This window comes from Rhinopithecus roxellana, chromosome 10, assembly GCF_007565055.1.
Source record: "Rhinopithecus roxellana isolate Shanxi Qingling chromosome 10, ASM756505v1, whole genome shotgun sequence".
NCBI lineage: Eukaryota > Metazoa > Chordata > Mammalia > Primates > Cercopithecidae > Rhinopithecus > Rhinopithecus roxellana.
Genome location: NC_044558.1, coordinates 54600564 through 54614704, shown reverse-complemented (window position 1 = coordinate 54614704; position 14141 = coordinate 54600564). Strand labels below are relative to the sequence as shown.

General features: G+C 45.8%; 1 protein-coding gene and 1 non-coding gene across 10 annotated transcripts in view; both read left to right on the top strand.

The window, feature by feature from the left end:
- Positions 1–14141, top strand: part of RBMS2 (RNA binding motif single stranded interacting protein 2) — a 76170-nt gene extending 62029 nt beyond the window's left edge. For 6 of the 9 annotated variants that reach the window (XM_030939082.1, XM_030939083.1, XM_030939086.1 and 3 more), the window contains 9 exons: positions 3375–3454; positions 3590–3699; positions 4024–4070; positions 4253–4346; positions 9688–9765; positions 10726–10831; positions 11458–11538; positions 12084–12170; positions 12292–14141. In XM_030939082.1, coding sequence (XP_030794942.1) covers positions 3375–3454; positions 3590–3699; positions 4024–4070; positions 4253–4346; positions 9688–9765; positions 10726–10831; positions 11458–11538; positions 12084–12170; positions 12292–12317 — 709 coding nt within the window. In that variant the 3' untranslated portion in view covers positions 12318–14141. Of the gene's footprint in view, positions 1–3374; positions 3455–3589; positions 3700–4023; positions 4071–4252; positions 4347–9687; positions 9766–10725; positions 10837–11457; positions 11539–12083; positions 12171–12291 lie in introns of all 9 variants that reach the window. The other 3 variants (XM_030939080.1, XM_030939081.1, XM_010377779.2) reach the window with 3 other exon arrangements.
- On the top strand, positions 11681–11784 carry LOC115900110. Its single transcript, XR_004059790.1, has one exon. It is a non-coding gene; the product is annotated as a U6 spliceosomal RNA (small nuclear RNA).

Here is a 14141-nt window from a genome sequence, read left to right as displayed (position 1 = left end):
ATGCCAGTTCTGTTCCTGCTTTTTGTTTTCATGCTGAGAAAACTTGTTCTCATAAGTAAGTAGATGGGAATGGAAAGAATTTTGTTAAAACAGGAATTTTAAAAATTTCTTCTGGCAGGCCGGGCGTGGTGGCTCAAGCCTGTAATCCCAGCACTTTGGGAGGCCGAGACGGGCGGATCACGAGGTCAGGAGATCGAGATCATCCTGGCTAATACGGTGAAACCCCATCTTTACTAAAAAATACAAAAAAAAAAACTAGCTGGGCGACGAGGCGGGCGCCTGTAGTCCCAGCTACTCGGGAGGCTGAGGCAGGAGAATGGCGTAAACCCGGGAGGCGGAGCTTGCAGTGAGCTGAGATCTGGCCACTGCACTCCAGCCTGGGCGGCAGAGCAAGACTCCGTCTCGGAAAAAAAAAAAAAAAAAAAAAAAAAAAATTTCTTCTGGCCAGACGTGGTGTCTTGTGCCTGTAATCCCAGCACTTCGGGAGGCCGATGCAGGCAGATCACTTGAGGCCAGGAGTTTGAGACCAGCCTGGACAACATGGTGAAACCCCATCTCTACTAAAAGTACAGAAATTAGCCAGGCGTGGTGGCACATGCCTGTAATCCCAGCTACTCGGGAGCTGAGGTAGGAGAATCGCTTGAACCTGGGAGGAGGAGGTTGCAGTGAGCTGAGATTGTACCATTGCACTCCAGCCTGGGCGACAGAGCGAGACTCCATCTAAAAAAACAAACAAAAAAATTCTTCTGAATTATATGCCAAGAACCAAGGTGTTCTGTCATCAAAATTGATTTTTTATGTGTGAATTGACAACTTGCTAAAGTCCCCCAACTTTGTTGTTTCTAAAGAATTGGAAACCATTTGAGAGGAGCTATTGTAAGAGGGGACTTCAGCCTTGATCATTAGCCTTCAGGAGCTCTCCCTCAGGAAGATCAGATTTAACAGTTTTTGAGAAAGTTGAGATTCTGAAATGCTCCACGGCCTGCTTACCCTTTGGAAAGACTGTAAGGAGTAGAAGTACCCAACAGAACACCACAGCTCTACGATACCTAATGTGTGGTTTTCTCTAAAAGGCTCAATTTGAGGACTTTTAAAAATATCTTCTTTCTTTGGCCGGGCGCGGTGGCTCAAGCCTGTAATCCCAGCACTTTGGGAGGCCGAGACGGGCGGATCAAGAGGTCAGGAGATCGAGACCATCCTGGCTAACATGGTGAAACCCCGTCTCTACTAAAAAATACAAAAAACTAGCCGGGCGAGGTGGCGGGCGCCTGTAGTCCCAGCTACTTGGGAGGCTGAGGCAGGAGAATGGTGTGAACCCGGGAGGCGGAGCTTGCAGTGAGCTGAGATCCGGCCACTGCACTCCAGCCCCGGCGACAGAGTGAGACTCCGTCTCAAAAAAAAAAAAAAAAAAAAAAAGAGGCCGGGCGCGGTGGCTCAAGCCTGTAATCCCAGCACTTTGGGAGGCCGAGACGGGCGGATCACGAGGTCAGGAGATCGAGACCATCCTGGCTAATATGGTGAAACCCCGTCTCTACTAAAAAAAAAAAAAAAAATCTTCTTTCGGCCGGGCGCAATGGCTCACGCCTGTAATCCCAGCACTTTGGGAGGCCAAGGCGGGTGGATCACGAGGTCAGGAGATCGAGACCATTCTGGCTAATACGGTGAAACCCCGTCTCTACTAAAAATACAAAAAAGTTAGCCGGGTGTGGTGACAGACACCTGTGATCCCAGCTACTCAGGAGGCTGAGGCAGGAGAATGGCATGAACCCGGGAGGCGGAGCTTGCAATGAGCTGAGATCACACCACTGCACTCCAGCCTGGGCAACAGAGCAAGACTCTATCTCAAAAAAAAGAAAAAAAATCTTTTATAGGAATGGTTCATATTTCTGGGGGTCGCTGGCACAGAAAATGTGAGTCTTACTTTAAATATGGAAATAGGTTAAATATACTGAGTTACTTTAAATATGGAAATAGGTGAAAATACTGTTCCTTGTTCTATATAGTCCCTTATAATTTTTAGAACACATTTATATACATTATCTCCTTTGATCTACACAACACCATGTGGTAGGATAGATGGATGTTATCTCTAAAGCACAAATAAGGAGTGGATCGGAGGGGTTTTTGTTTTGTTTTGTTTTTTGTTGTTGTTTTTGAGACAGAGTCTTGCTCTGTCGCCCAGGCTGGAGTGGAGTGGCGTGATCTCAACTTACTGCAGCCTCTGCCTCTCGGGGTCAAGCAATTCTTCTGCCTCAACCTCCTGAGTAGCTGGGACTACTGGCACACACCACCATGCTCAGCTAATTTTTTTTTTAATTTTTAGTAGAGACGGAGTTTCACCATGTTGGCCAGGATGGTCTTGATCTTCTGGCCTCGTGATCTGCCCACCTTGGCCTCCCAAGGTACTGGGATTACAGATGTGAGCCACTGTGCCTGGCCTTTTTTTTTTTTTTGACATGAATTCTCGCCCTGTTGCCCAGGCTGGAGTGCGATGGCGCAATCTTGGCTCACTGCAACCTCCGCCTCCCAGGTTCAAGCGATTCTCTCACCTCTGCCTCCCAAGTAGCTGGGATTACAGGCACATGCCACCACTCCCGGCTAATTTTTGTATTTTTAGTAGAGACAGGGTTTCTCCATGTTGTCCAGGCTGGTCTCAAACTCCTGACCTCAAATGATCTGCCTCGGTCTCCCAAAGTGCTGGGATTACAGGCATGAGCCACCGCATGCGGCCAATCACAGGCTTTTTGTGTGTCCTCACTCACAGAGCTCTGGGTGGCAAGCTGGTGCTGGAATCTCAGTCTTCTGATTCCTTATTTCTCTTTCTTCAACAAGAAACTAACTCAGTAGATTCCAGCATTCCTTTTTCTATCACTATGGGCCATGAACTCTTTCTTATTGCTTTTTCCTTCCACAGATTCATGAAATCTTAATGATATCATCAATAGCTAATTAGATCTTGACCTTAATTACAAGAAGCAAAAAATAAATATTGACAAATTGTTAGCTTGTACAATTTTATCAAATTAAAGGAACAATTTTCATTCAGAATTTTCTAATAAAAAATAATGATAATGGCCTCTATTTCTTGTATTCTTTCTTATTTACATGGCAGACACAAGAGAGGGCCCATGTTAATAGTCTGAAGACTGTCATTCCTATGAGGATCCCATACAGGGACCAGTTGAGAGAACCTTCATTACAAGCTGGGGTTATCTCGTCAAGAACCTTGAATTTGTGTGGTACTCTGTGTTTCTGTAGTCATAACATTTGGAGCAATTGTGGGGCTGGGAACTTAGAGCTTTGCTTTCTCTTTCAATGTGTGGAGAGCACAGATCCTGGAGAAGCTAGAGCCTAACCCCTCTTATGCTCCTTAGGATGGAGTCCACAGAGAAGTGTGAAGCCATCATCACCCACTTTAATGGAAAATATATTAAGACACCCCCTGGAGTACCAGGTGAGGCATCTGGGGCTCAGGCTGAGAGGGCCACAGGTTGTTACTTCCAGTGAAGATTCTGGAGCAGCTTTGCATGAGTGTGCCTGGGCCACATGAGGTGGGACTCAGCTGCCCATTTCCCTTCTCTCTTGGCAGCCCCATCTGATCCCTTGCTTTGCAAATTTGCTGATGGCGGGCCAAAGAAACGACAGAACCAAGGAAAATTTGTGCAAAATGGACGGGCTTGGCCAAGGAATGGAGACATGGTAAGAGGACCTCTGAGGAGACAGGAGTACTAACGACATTAAAGTGGAATGGAAATGATCATGGCATGATTTCTCTGAGCTTAGGTGGAAAGCTTGAGAGCTACAGTATGTAATTGAGAGATGCTGGCTGTTAACATACTGCCAGTATGTTCTCGAGTGGGGCTTTGTGGCCTGCAGAATCAGAAAAACTCTGAAACAGCTGTAGTGAGACTTGTCCAGGCTTTAATTTGTTAAACTAAAACATTCCCAGCCTTGGACATTCTGGACCGGCTCCTGTTCTCACCCAAGGGCTCACAATGTGAACACTGTGTTCTTTCTTTATAGGGCAGCATGGCCTTGACCTATGACCCCACAACAGCTCTTCAGAATGGGTAAGGTTATTTTATATAATCAAGCCACCTGATAATGATAATGGCCTGTGTCCAGACACTCAAATGTTTCATCTTAATTCTCTCTATTTGAAAGTCAAGGGAATGTTGGCTGTGCCTATCAGTTGGGGCCCTTCCCTTGTGGTTTCCTGTGACTCAGTACTGATTGAGGTTCCTTCCCACAGGTTTTACCCAGCCCCTTATAACATCACCCCCAACAGGATGCTTGCTCAGTCTGCACTCTCCCCATACCTTTCCTCTCCTGTGTCTTCGTATCAGGTATGTTCATGCCTGAAAAAGGGTGTGGTGGTTTTCCCTACTGTTGTGCTTTAAGTGAAGTAATATAAGGCTAGGAACTACTTGTTTTTTCTTTTAATCATATTACACACAATTTTACATAACAGTGTAAAAGATGATCTGTGTGTGTGGTCATATATATGGTATATAGTTTTAACGGTGTCCTCTTACTCCCCCTCCACCACCTCCACAAGTAAACTCATGTTAATGTCCTGTGTAGCATTTGTCATATTTTTTCATATGATTATACACACATGTATAGCATTTGGAGAGCTGTTTATTTTACAAAAATTGGACTATATTAAATATATTTTTACATTCACTCATCTCACTTAACAGTATCCTACACCAGTGATTCTCAAAAGTGTAGTCCCTGAACCAGCAGCATCAGTATCATCTGAGAATTTTTAGAAACAGAAATTTTAGACTCCCCTCCAAATCTACTGAATTACAAACTCTGAGGATGGGGCCCAGTGATCTGGGTTTTTGTTTATTTGTTTGTTTGTTTTCAGACGGCATCTCGTTCTGTTGCCCAGGCTGGAATGCAGTGACGCCATCTCTGCTCACTGCAACCTCCGCCTCCTGGGTTCAGGCGATTCTCCTGTCTTAGCCTCTGGAGTAACTGGGATTATAAGCATGTGCCACCACGCCCAGCTAATTTTTGTTTTTTTAGTAGAGACAGGGTTTCACCATGTTGGCCAGGCTGGTCTCAAACTCCTGACCTCAGGTGATCCGCCCTCCTCAGCCTCCCAAAGTGCTGCACCATGCCCAGCCGTGATCTGGGTTTTAACAAGCCCTCCAGGTGATCCTGTTGCAGCTAATGTTGAGATCCTCTGCTCTAATTTTATCTTTTTTAATGGTTGCATTATATTTCATGCTGCAGATATGCCAGAATTCTTTAGCTATACCAAATAGGGGCATTCACTTGGATTCGTTTTTTTGCTGCTATCAATAATGCTCCACTAAACACCCTTGTGCTGTATTTTTACATATGCGTGCTTCTATTTCTGGGGGCTAGAGTCCCAGGAGTTGGATTGCTAGGTTGAATGCTGTATGGATTTTCAGTTTTGTAGATGTTGCCAGATTGCTTTCCACAAAGGCTGTGTCACCTCACATTTCCACCAACCCTGTATGAAAGTACCCGTTTCCCTTCAGGCATAGGTGCTACTGCTCTTTTAAAATTGTTCCTGTCTTGCTGGGCTCGGTGGCTCACCTGTAATCCCAGCAGTTTGGGAGGCCGAGGCAGGTGGATCACCTGAGGTCAGGAGTTCGAGACCAGCCTAGCCAACATGGTGAAACCTAGTGTCTACTAAAAACAGAAATTAGCTGGGCATGGTGGTGGTCACCTGTAATCCCAGCTACTCGGGAGGCTGATGCTGGAGAATCACTTGAACCCGGTAGGCGGAAGTTGCAGTGAGCCGAGATCGCGCCACTGCACTCCAGCCTGGGTGACAAGAGTGAAAACTCTGTCTCAAAAAAAAAAAAAATTGTTCCTGTCTTGATGAATGTAAAGTACATTGTTATTTTAATTTGCATGTCCCTTACTAGAGGTGAATTTAATCATTTCATTTGTCATAGTTTGATTTGCTTCTGTCTGATTGCTATTCATATGCTTTGCCCATGTTTCTATTTGGTTATTTGTTCTTTTCTCATCAACTTATAAAAACTCTATGTAAGTATTAATCTTCTAAATGTTATCTTTGTTACAAATTTTTTTTCCAATTTTATTTTTTGGCTGTTGACTTTGTGGTCCTCAAACTTCAGTGATGTATCAGAATCACGTGGAAAACTCATTGAAACCTGGGTTGCTGGGCATCACACCCAGAGTTTCTGGTTCAGTAAGATGGGTGGAAGGCAAGAATTTGCATGTCCAACAAGTTCCCAGGTGATGCTGCTGCTACTGCTGCTGGTCCAGGGACCATACTGTGGGAATCACTAGTTTTTGCCATATAAAAGTTTAAAATTTGGCCAGGTGTAGTGGCTCATGCCTGAAATCCCAGCAGTTTGGGAGGCAGAGGCAGGCGGATCACTTGAGCTTAGGAGTTCGAGACCAGCCTGGGCAACATGGCAAATCCCCCATCTCTACAAAAAATATGAAAATTAGCCAGGCGTGGTGGTGCATGCCTATAATCCCAGCAACACAGGAGGCTGAGGTGGGAGAATTGCTTGAGCCCGGAGATTGAGGTTTCAGTGCGCTGTGATCATGCCACTGTACTCCATCCTGTGCAACATGTCTCAAAAAAAAAAAAAAAGTTTAAAATTTGTGGATAGTTAAATTTGTCTTTTTCTTTTATAAATAATTTTTGAGACTGGGCGCGATGGCTCACACCTGTGATCCCAGCACTTTGGGAGGCCGAGGCGGGTGGATCACAAGGTCAGGAGATCAAGACCATCCTGGCTAACACGGTGAAACCCTGTCTCTGCTAAAAATACAAAAAATTAGCCGGGCATGGTGGCGCACGCCTGTAGTCCCAGCTGCTGGAGAGGCTGAGGCAGGAGAATGGTGTGAACCCGGGAGACCATCCTGGCTAACACAGTGAAACTCCATCTCTACTAAAAATACAAAAAATTAGCCAGGTGTGGTGGTGGGCACCTGTAGTCCCAGCTGCTGGGGGAGCTGAGGCAGGAGAATCTTAGAGACCAGACAGACCAGACTCTGTCTCAAAAAAATAAATAACTTTTGAATTTCCTGTCTTTTTTTTTTTTTTTTGAGACGGAGTTTCACTCTTGTTGCCCAGGCCGAAGTACAATGGCCCAATCTCAGCTCACTGCAACCTCCGCCTCCCGGGTTCAAGCGATTCTCCTGCCTCAGCCTCCCAAGTAGCTGGGATTACAGGCATATGCCACCATGCCCAGCTAATTTTGTATTTTTAGTAGAGACGGGGTTTCTCCATGTTGATCAGGCTGGTCTCGAACTCCCGACCTCAGGTGATTCACCCACCTCGGCCTCCCAAAGTGCTGGGATTACAGGGATGAGCCACTGCGCCCGGCAAATTTCTTGTCTTAATTTTAAAAAGTATTCTCTGTCTCTATACTGTGTATCTGGTCTCTTAAGATTTTATGTTTTAATTTACGTTTAAATGTGTAATCATCAGGAATTTATCTTTGTGTATGGCATAAGATAGGAGTCTGTTTTCTTTCAGAGTGTTAACCAGTTGGCCTAGCACCAAATTATTATTATTATTATTATTATTTTATTTATTTTTTTTTTTGAGACGGAGTCTGGCTCTGTTGCCCAGGCTGGAGTGCGGTGGCCGGATCTCAGCTCACTGCAACCTCCGCCTCCCAGGTTTACGCCATTCTCCTGCCTCCGCCTCCCAAGTAGCTGGGACTACAGGCGCCCGCCTCGTCGCCCGGCTAGTTTTTTGTATTCTTTAGTAGAGACGGGGTTTCCCTGTATTAGCCAGGATGGTCTCGATCTCCTGACCTTGTGATCCGCCCGTCTCGGCCTCCCAAAGTGCTGGGATTACAGGCTTGAGCCACCGCGCCCGGCCTGCACCAAATTATTAAATAATCTAACTTACTGGATTATTTCAAATCCAGTTTGAATTGAAATGTCCTTGCAACCCATAATATACCTTCTGTGTCTATAGATTTGCCTATTCTGGATATAGTAGGCAAAGCTCAGAAAATTGTATGATTGTGTGATTACACATAAGTAAAATCATACTTTTTTTGTGTCTGGCTTCTTTCACTTGGTATGTTTTCAAGATGTATCCATGTTGTAGCATTTATCAGTACTTCATTCTTTTTATGGCTGAATAATATTCCATTATATGGCTATACCACATTTTGTCCATCCAGTTATCAACTGGTCATCATTTGAGTTGTTTCCTTTTGGCTATTATGAATAATACTGCTATAAACATTGATATACAAGTTTTTGTGTGGACATATGTTTTCATTTCACTTGGGTATATACCTAGGAGTGGAATTGATGGGCTACATAGTAACTCTGTATTTAACTTTTTGAGGAACTGCCAAAGCGTTTTCCAGAGTAGCTGCACCATTTTACATTCCCAGCAGCGGCAGTGTAAAACACTTGTTTTTCTGTCCTTATAATTGTAGCCATGCTGGCCTGGCACTGTGGCTCACACCTGTAATCCCAGCACTGTGGGAGGCCGAGGTGGGCAGATCACTTGAGCTGAGGGGTTCAAGACCAGCCTGGGCAACATGGCGAAACCCCATCTCTACAAAAAATACAAAAAATAACCAGGTGTGGGCTGGGTGCAGTGGCTCACCCCTGTAATCCCAGCGCTTTGGGAGGCCGAGGCAAGCGGATCACGAGGTCAGGAGATCAAGACCATCCTGGCTAACATGGTGAAACCCTGTCTCTACTGAAAATACAAAAACAAAATTAGCCAGGCATGGTGGCGGGCACCTGTAGCCCCAGCTACTCAGGAGGCTGAGGCGGGAGAATGGTGTGAACCTAGGAGGTGGAGCTTGCAGTGAGCCAAGATCCTGCCACTGCACTCTAGCCTGGGTGACAGAGCAAGACCCTGTCTCAAAAGTAGCCAGGTGTGGTGGTGCACACCTGTAGTCCCGCTGCTGCACTCCAGCCTGGGCAACAGAGCAAGACCCTATCTCAAAAAATAGAAATAGGCCAGGCGCGGTGGCTCAAGCCTGTAATCTCAGCACTTTGGGAGGCCGAGATGGGCGGATCACGAGGTCAGGAGATCAAGACCATCCTGGCTAACACAGTGAAACCCCGTCTCTACTAAAAACTACAAAAAACTAGCCGGGCGTGGTGGCGGGCGCCTGTAGTCCCAGCTACTCGGGAGGCTGAGGCAGGAGAATGGCGTAAACCCGGGAGGCGGAGCTTGCAGTGAGCTGAGATCCGGCCACTGCAGTCCAGCCTGGGCGACAGAGCGAGACTCCGTCTCAAAAAAAAAAAAAAAAAAATAGAAATAATAATTGTAGCCATCCTAATAGGTATGAAGTGGTATCCCATTGTGGTTGTGATTTGCATTTCAGCCTTTTTCATGTACTCATTGGCTATTTGTATATCTTCTTAGAGAGATATCTTTCCAAACCCTTTTTTTTTTTCTAATTTTTTTAGTGACAGGGTCTCACTCTGTTGCCCAGGCTGGAGTGTAGTGTCAGAATCATAGCTCACTGTAATTTTGAACTCCTCTTTGCTCTTTTTTAAACTGGATTATTTATTGAGTTTTAAGAGTTGCTAATATTTTAAAAACAGTTTTCTTAATGTTTCTATTTTGAGTGGGGCATGCCAACTTTTCTGGGCTTTGTTGAATATTATTAGATCCTTGGGTCTGAACAATAGTTTCCAGGCAATTAACATTTTTGTTTTTGCTTGTTTTAGAGAGTGACTCAGACATCTCCTCTACAAGTACCTAACCCATCTTGGATGCACCACCATTCATACCTCATGCAGCCTTCAGTGAGTGTTCAGAAGTGGGCAGAAGCCAAAGAGGCAATTTGATGTAAAGAAAAAACTGACCGGGTGCGGTGGCTCACGCCTGTAATCCCAGCACATTGGGAGGCCAAGGCAGGCGAATCACCTGAGGTCAGCAGTTCGAGACCAGCCTGGCCAACATGATGAAACCCCATCTCTCCTAAAAATACCAAAAATTAGCCAGGCATGCGTAGTGGCAGGCACCTGTAATCCCAGCTACTCAGGAGGCTGAGACAGGAGAATCGCTTAAATGCGGGAGGCGGAGGTTGCAGCAAGCTGAGATTGTGCCATTGCATTCCAGTCTAGGCAACAAGAGTGAAACTCCGTCTCAAAAAAGAAAAAGATTAAGAAAAAAAGGCCGGGCGCGGTGGCTCAAGCCTGTAATCCCAGCACTTTGGGAGGCCGAGACGGGCAGATCACAAGGTCAGGAGATCGAGACCATCCTGGCTAACACGGTGAAACCCCGTCTCTACTAAAAACTACAAAAAACTAGCCGGGCGAGGTGGTGGCGCCTGTAGTCCAGCTACCCGGGAGGCTGAGGCAGGAGAATGGCGTGAACCCGGGAGGCGGAGCTTGCAGTGAGCTGAGATCGGGCCACAGCACTCCAGCCTGGGTGACAGAGCGAGACTCCGTCTCAAAAAAAAAAAAAAAAAAGAAAAAAAAAAGAAAAAAATGGCTTTTGATGCCAGGAGATGTGGGTGTGAGTTCTGGCTCAGACCCTTGTGCAACCCAGCAGTAAGACCTAAGCTTGTTATTCTTAGACGAGGGTCCTTCCACACTGACAGGCAGAGTTCCTATTCTTTTGCATAGTTGGGTTGCTGCTCACTTACTATGTCTCAGGATTCTTAAATGTCTGTCTCCAGTGGTCCCGACAGCCACCAGTCACTGCTTTAGGCAGCCTCACAGGATGCTGCAGCTAACCCTGTCCTTTGTTGCTGTCTCTAGGGTTCAGTTCTGACACCAGGGATGGACCATCCCATTTCTCTCCAGCCTGCCTCCATGATGGGACCCCTTACCCAGCAACTGGGCCACCTCTCCCTCAGCAGCACAGGCACGGTAAAGCAGGATATTTCTGATTGCAAACTCTCTGAATGAGCACGGCATACCTATGTAATACTCTTCAGCATAAGTAACTTATGAATAATGATGGAATTACTTCAGTGTCATCCAGGGCACACTCAGAACAGGACATAAACTACAATGGTAGTGCTCCATGAGCCAGGAATACAGCCATTCTGCTCCTCAGCCCACCTCTTTTAACTGATTCCTGCTCATGCACCTCATAAATAGTGCTTCTGTCTGCATATTAGTTTATGATACACATGTGTCCTAGGAATCCTCATCAAAATAGTACCTGGAAGGATGGTTTCTTAATTAGGTTTCTTTTAGGCCTACTGTATTCCTTTTTGCATAGAAAGGGCTCAAGGGTAGAGAAGGAAGTGTGTTAAGGAAAAGCAGAAGGAAGTCGGGAAAGAGGAGGAAAATAAGCCATATAGGGCGATGCCTCCCTAACAGTGTACTTTAGAACCACCTGAATTGCATTTAAGAAGCTAATGCTCAGATCAATTAAATTAGAATCTCTGGGGTAGAACACAGGCATCAGTATTTTTAAAACCCCCCAGCTGCTTCAAATGTAGCCAAGAATCACTGCTGTAAGCCCGTTGTTTCTCTTTCTAGTATATGCCGACGGCTGCAGCTATGCAAGGAGCTTACCTCTCCCAGTACACCCCTGTGCCTTCTTCCAGTGTTTCAGTCGAGGTAAGGGTGTTATCATTTCTTTGGATTGAGGTTAGGAAAATGAACGGAGGCAGGTTTCCCCTGATCAAGATCTTCTTCTCACAATGATGCTGATTCTGTGTTCACAAATAGCTGGTAGGTATATGAAGAACGTAGGAAGGATGTGCTCGCTTAGGCAGCATGCATACTAAAATTGGAACGATACAGAGAAGATTATGGCCCCTGTGCAAGGATGACATGCAAATTTGTGAAGCGTTCCACATTTAAAAAACAACAACAGATGTAGGAAAGAAGGACTTGGTCTGAGTTCATGAATGAGGCCCTTCCTTACATTTGGCCAGCCAGTAGTTAACACCAGGATGCTGGCTTGTATTGACTAGTGTGTCTTGGGAAGAGGACAGGCTGCTAGGAAGGTTGGGGAAGTGGTGGTGTGGGTGGAAACACTCACACATGAGTGTGGAGAGTGGGTAGGTTTGGGAGGGCGCTCGATGTAGGGTGGGCTTTGGTATAGTGGGAGGTGAGGAAAGGAATGCGTAAGATGACACCCCTCCTTGGCTATGGCACAGGAGAGCAGCGGCCAACAGAACCAAGTGGCAGTGGACGCACCCTCAGAGCATGGGGTCTATTCTTTCCAGTTCAACAAGTAACAGTGGGTAAGAACCACATGCTGGGGGGCAGGGAGGGCTGTGCTGGCAGATAGCAGCTCAGCCCAGCCTGAAGTCAGACAGGTTCTCATGTTTGTCTTGTCTCCTCTCTGGCTTGTGCCTTCTTTAGGAGATTCCCCTCCCCATCTTTACTGAATAGAAATGAATTCTTGGAGATACTCTTGCTCCCAGATTCCAGAGGGTTAACCAGGAATGGAGACCATCCGTCGGCCCTGCTAAGGACTAACACTCAGCCATCGGTTTTCGCAGGCCTGGGCCTGGAAAAAGAAAGCTCTATGTTCCTGCCCTTTGCTATTTCTCCGTTGCTGATGGAGCCTGGGGGAACCATCACTTTTCTTGTGTGCTACATTCAAGGAGATCAAAAAAACTTCTTTTCTTTTGCAAAGAAAGCTTTTTGTTTTTAACTGCAACGTAATTTTCCCCTACCCTAAAGAGACATGGTGGTTGTAGCTTCTCATCTATATGAAAAAGTTTTTGATATATTGGAATTATTTGGGAATGCTTTTAAAATAATTTGTAATTATTTCTTTACAAACCGAAACAGAACAGAAAGATGTGGTGCTAGAACATTGCTGAAGGAGCTCTACTTACTGAGCTTAGTTCTGGACTTTTTTGATGTGTGTCTATGTGTTTTAAAAAGTATGCAGCCTTTAAAAAATTTGTTTGGTAAAGCTCTCAGCTCACACACCCCATCTCCTCTTCACCCATATTATGCCTTCTTTCTCTAGTCCAGATTCTTCTTTTTCTCTTTTCTAAACAGCTGAGCCTGCCTATTTTGCCCTCTTACAGCTTTTAATTTTATGCATTTTTTAAAATGACATTTCATGTGGAATTTGGGGTTGGGGGGCAGGCTGGGCAAGGAACAAGGTAGAACACTAAGTAGGCCATGGAAGTGGCTGTTCTTTCCCCCACCCTGCCACACCCTGGGAGAAAAAACTAGACTTTGGCTTCAGAAAGCACAGATGTGACCCAGGCTTACTAAAGAGACAATTCCACAGCCCTGGGAACACACCCTTGAGCCAAATGTGAAGACTAGGTCTTCCCTGGCAAGTTCCGGAAGAATGGACTTACTGACTTTTACCAACTCTTCTCACTGCCAAGGCCAACAGCATCTGAGGAAGTGTCTTTTCCAGCTACAGCTTTTTGGGAGTACCTGCTTTCCTGCTTCCTGGAGGATATTTTCTGTCCTGGGCTTCATGGCCCCTCTCTTCCCTGTTGCACGTTGCTGTGCTCAGAGCCTTTGCAGCTGTGATCTAGTTGAATCCACATAGGCTCCTTCCACACTGTGGAAGATCTGCTGCTTCACCCACAGACCAGAGGTTCTCAACCAGAGGTGATTTTGTCCTTCCCAAGCCTTTGGCAACATCTAGAGACAATTTTGATTGCCATGCCTGGAGGTGGGATGTGTGTGCTACTGGCATCTAGTGGCTGGAAGCCAGGATTGCTGTTAAACATCGTATACTGCATAGTATAGTCCCCACTACCCCCAACCAAGAATTATCTGACTCCAGAGGTCAATATTACCAAGATTGGGAAACACTGATATATCAGTGTTGTCCCTGCCTCCTGGGTTAGGGTAAATTCTCACCCCAACCCTGGACAAACAGTGCCTTTTGACACTCATGCAACTGTTTGGGAAGGACTGGACTGGGATCCTTGAATTCTCCCCAGACTTTGACTTTTGATAACTCTGTATGTAGCAAGAGTGATTCCTGAAGGAGTTGTGGCTCCATGCTGAATGCACACGTGTACTCAGAGGGATTCAGCTGGGCAGTGTTCTGGTGTGTGCTGTGCAATGGTGGGAAAGAACAAAGCTCTCTAAACTGTCCAGAGCAACTTGCCCTGCCCTGGTGTGCTCGGACCCTTTGCCCAGGGAACCAGGACATGAGAAATAATATTCCTTCTGTGGAAGGACAACAGAGAGCTAGGGTACAAAAGAACAATAAATTCCAACTCTTT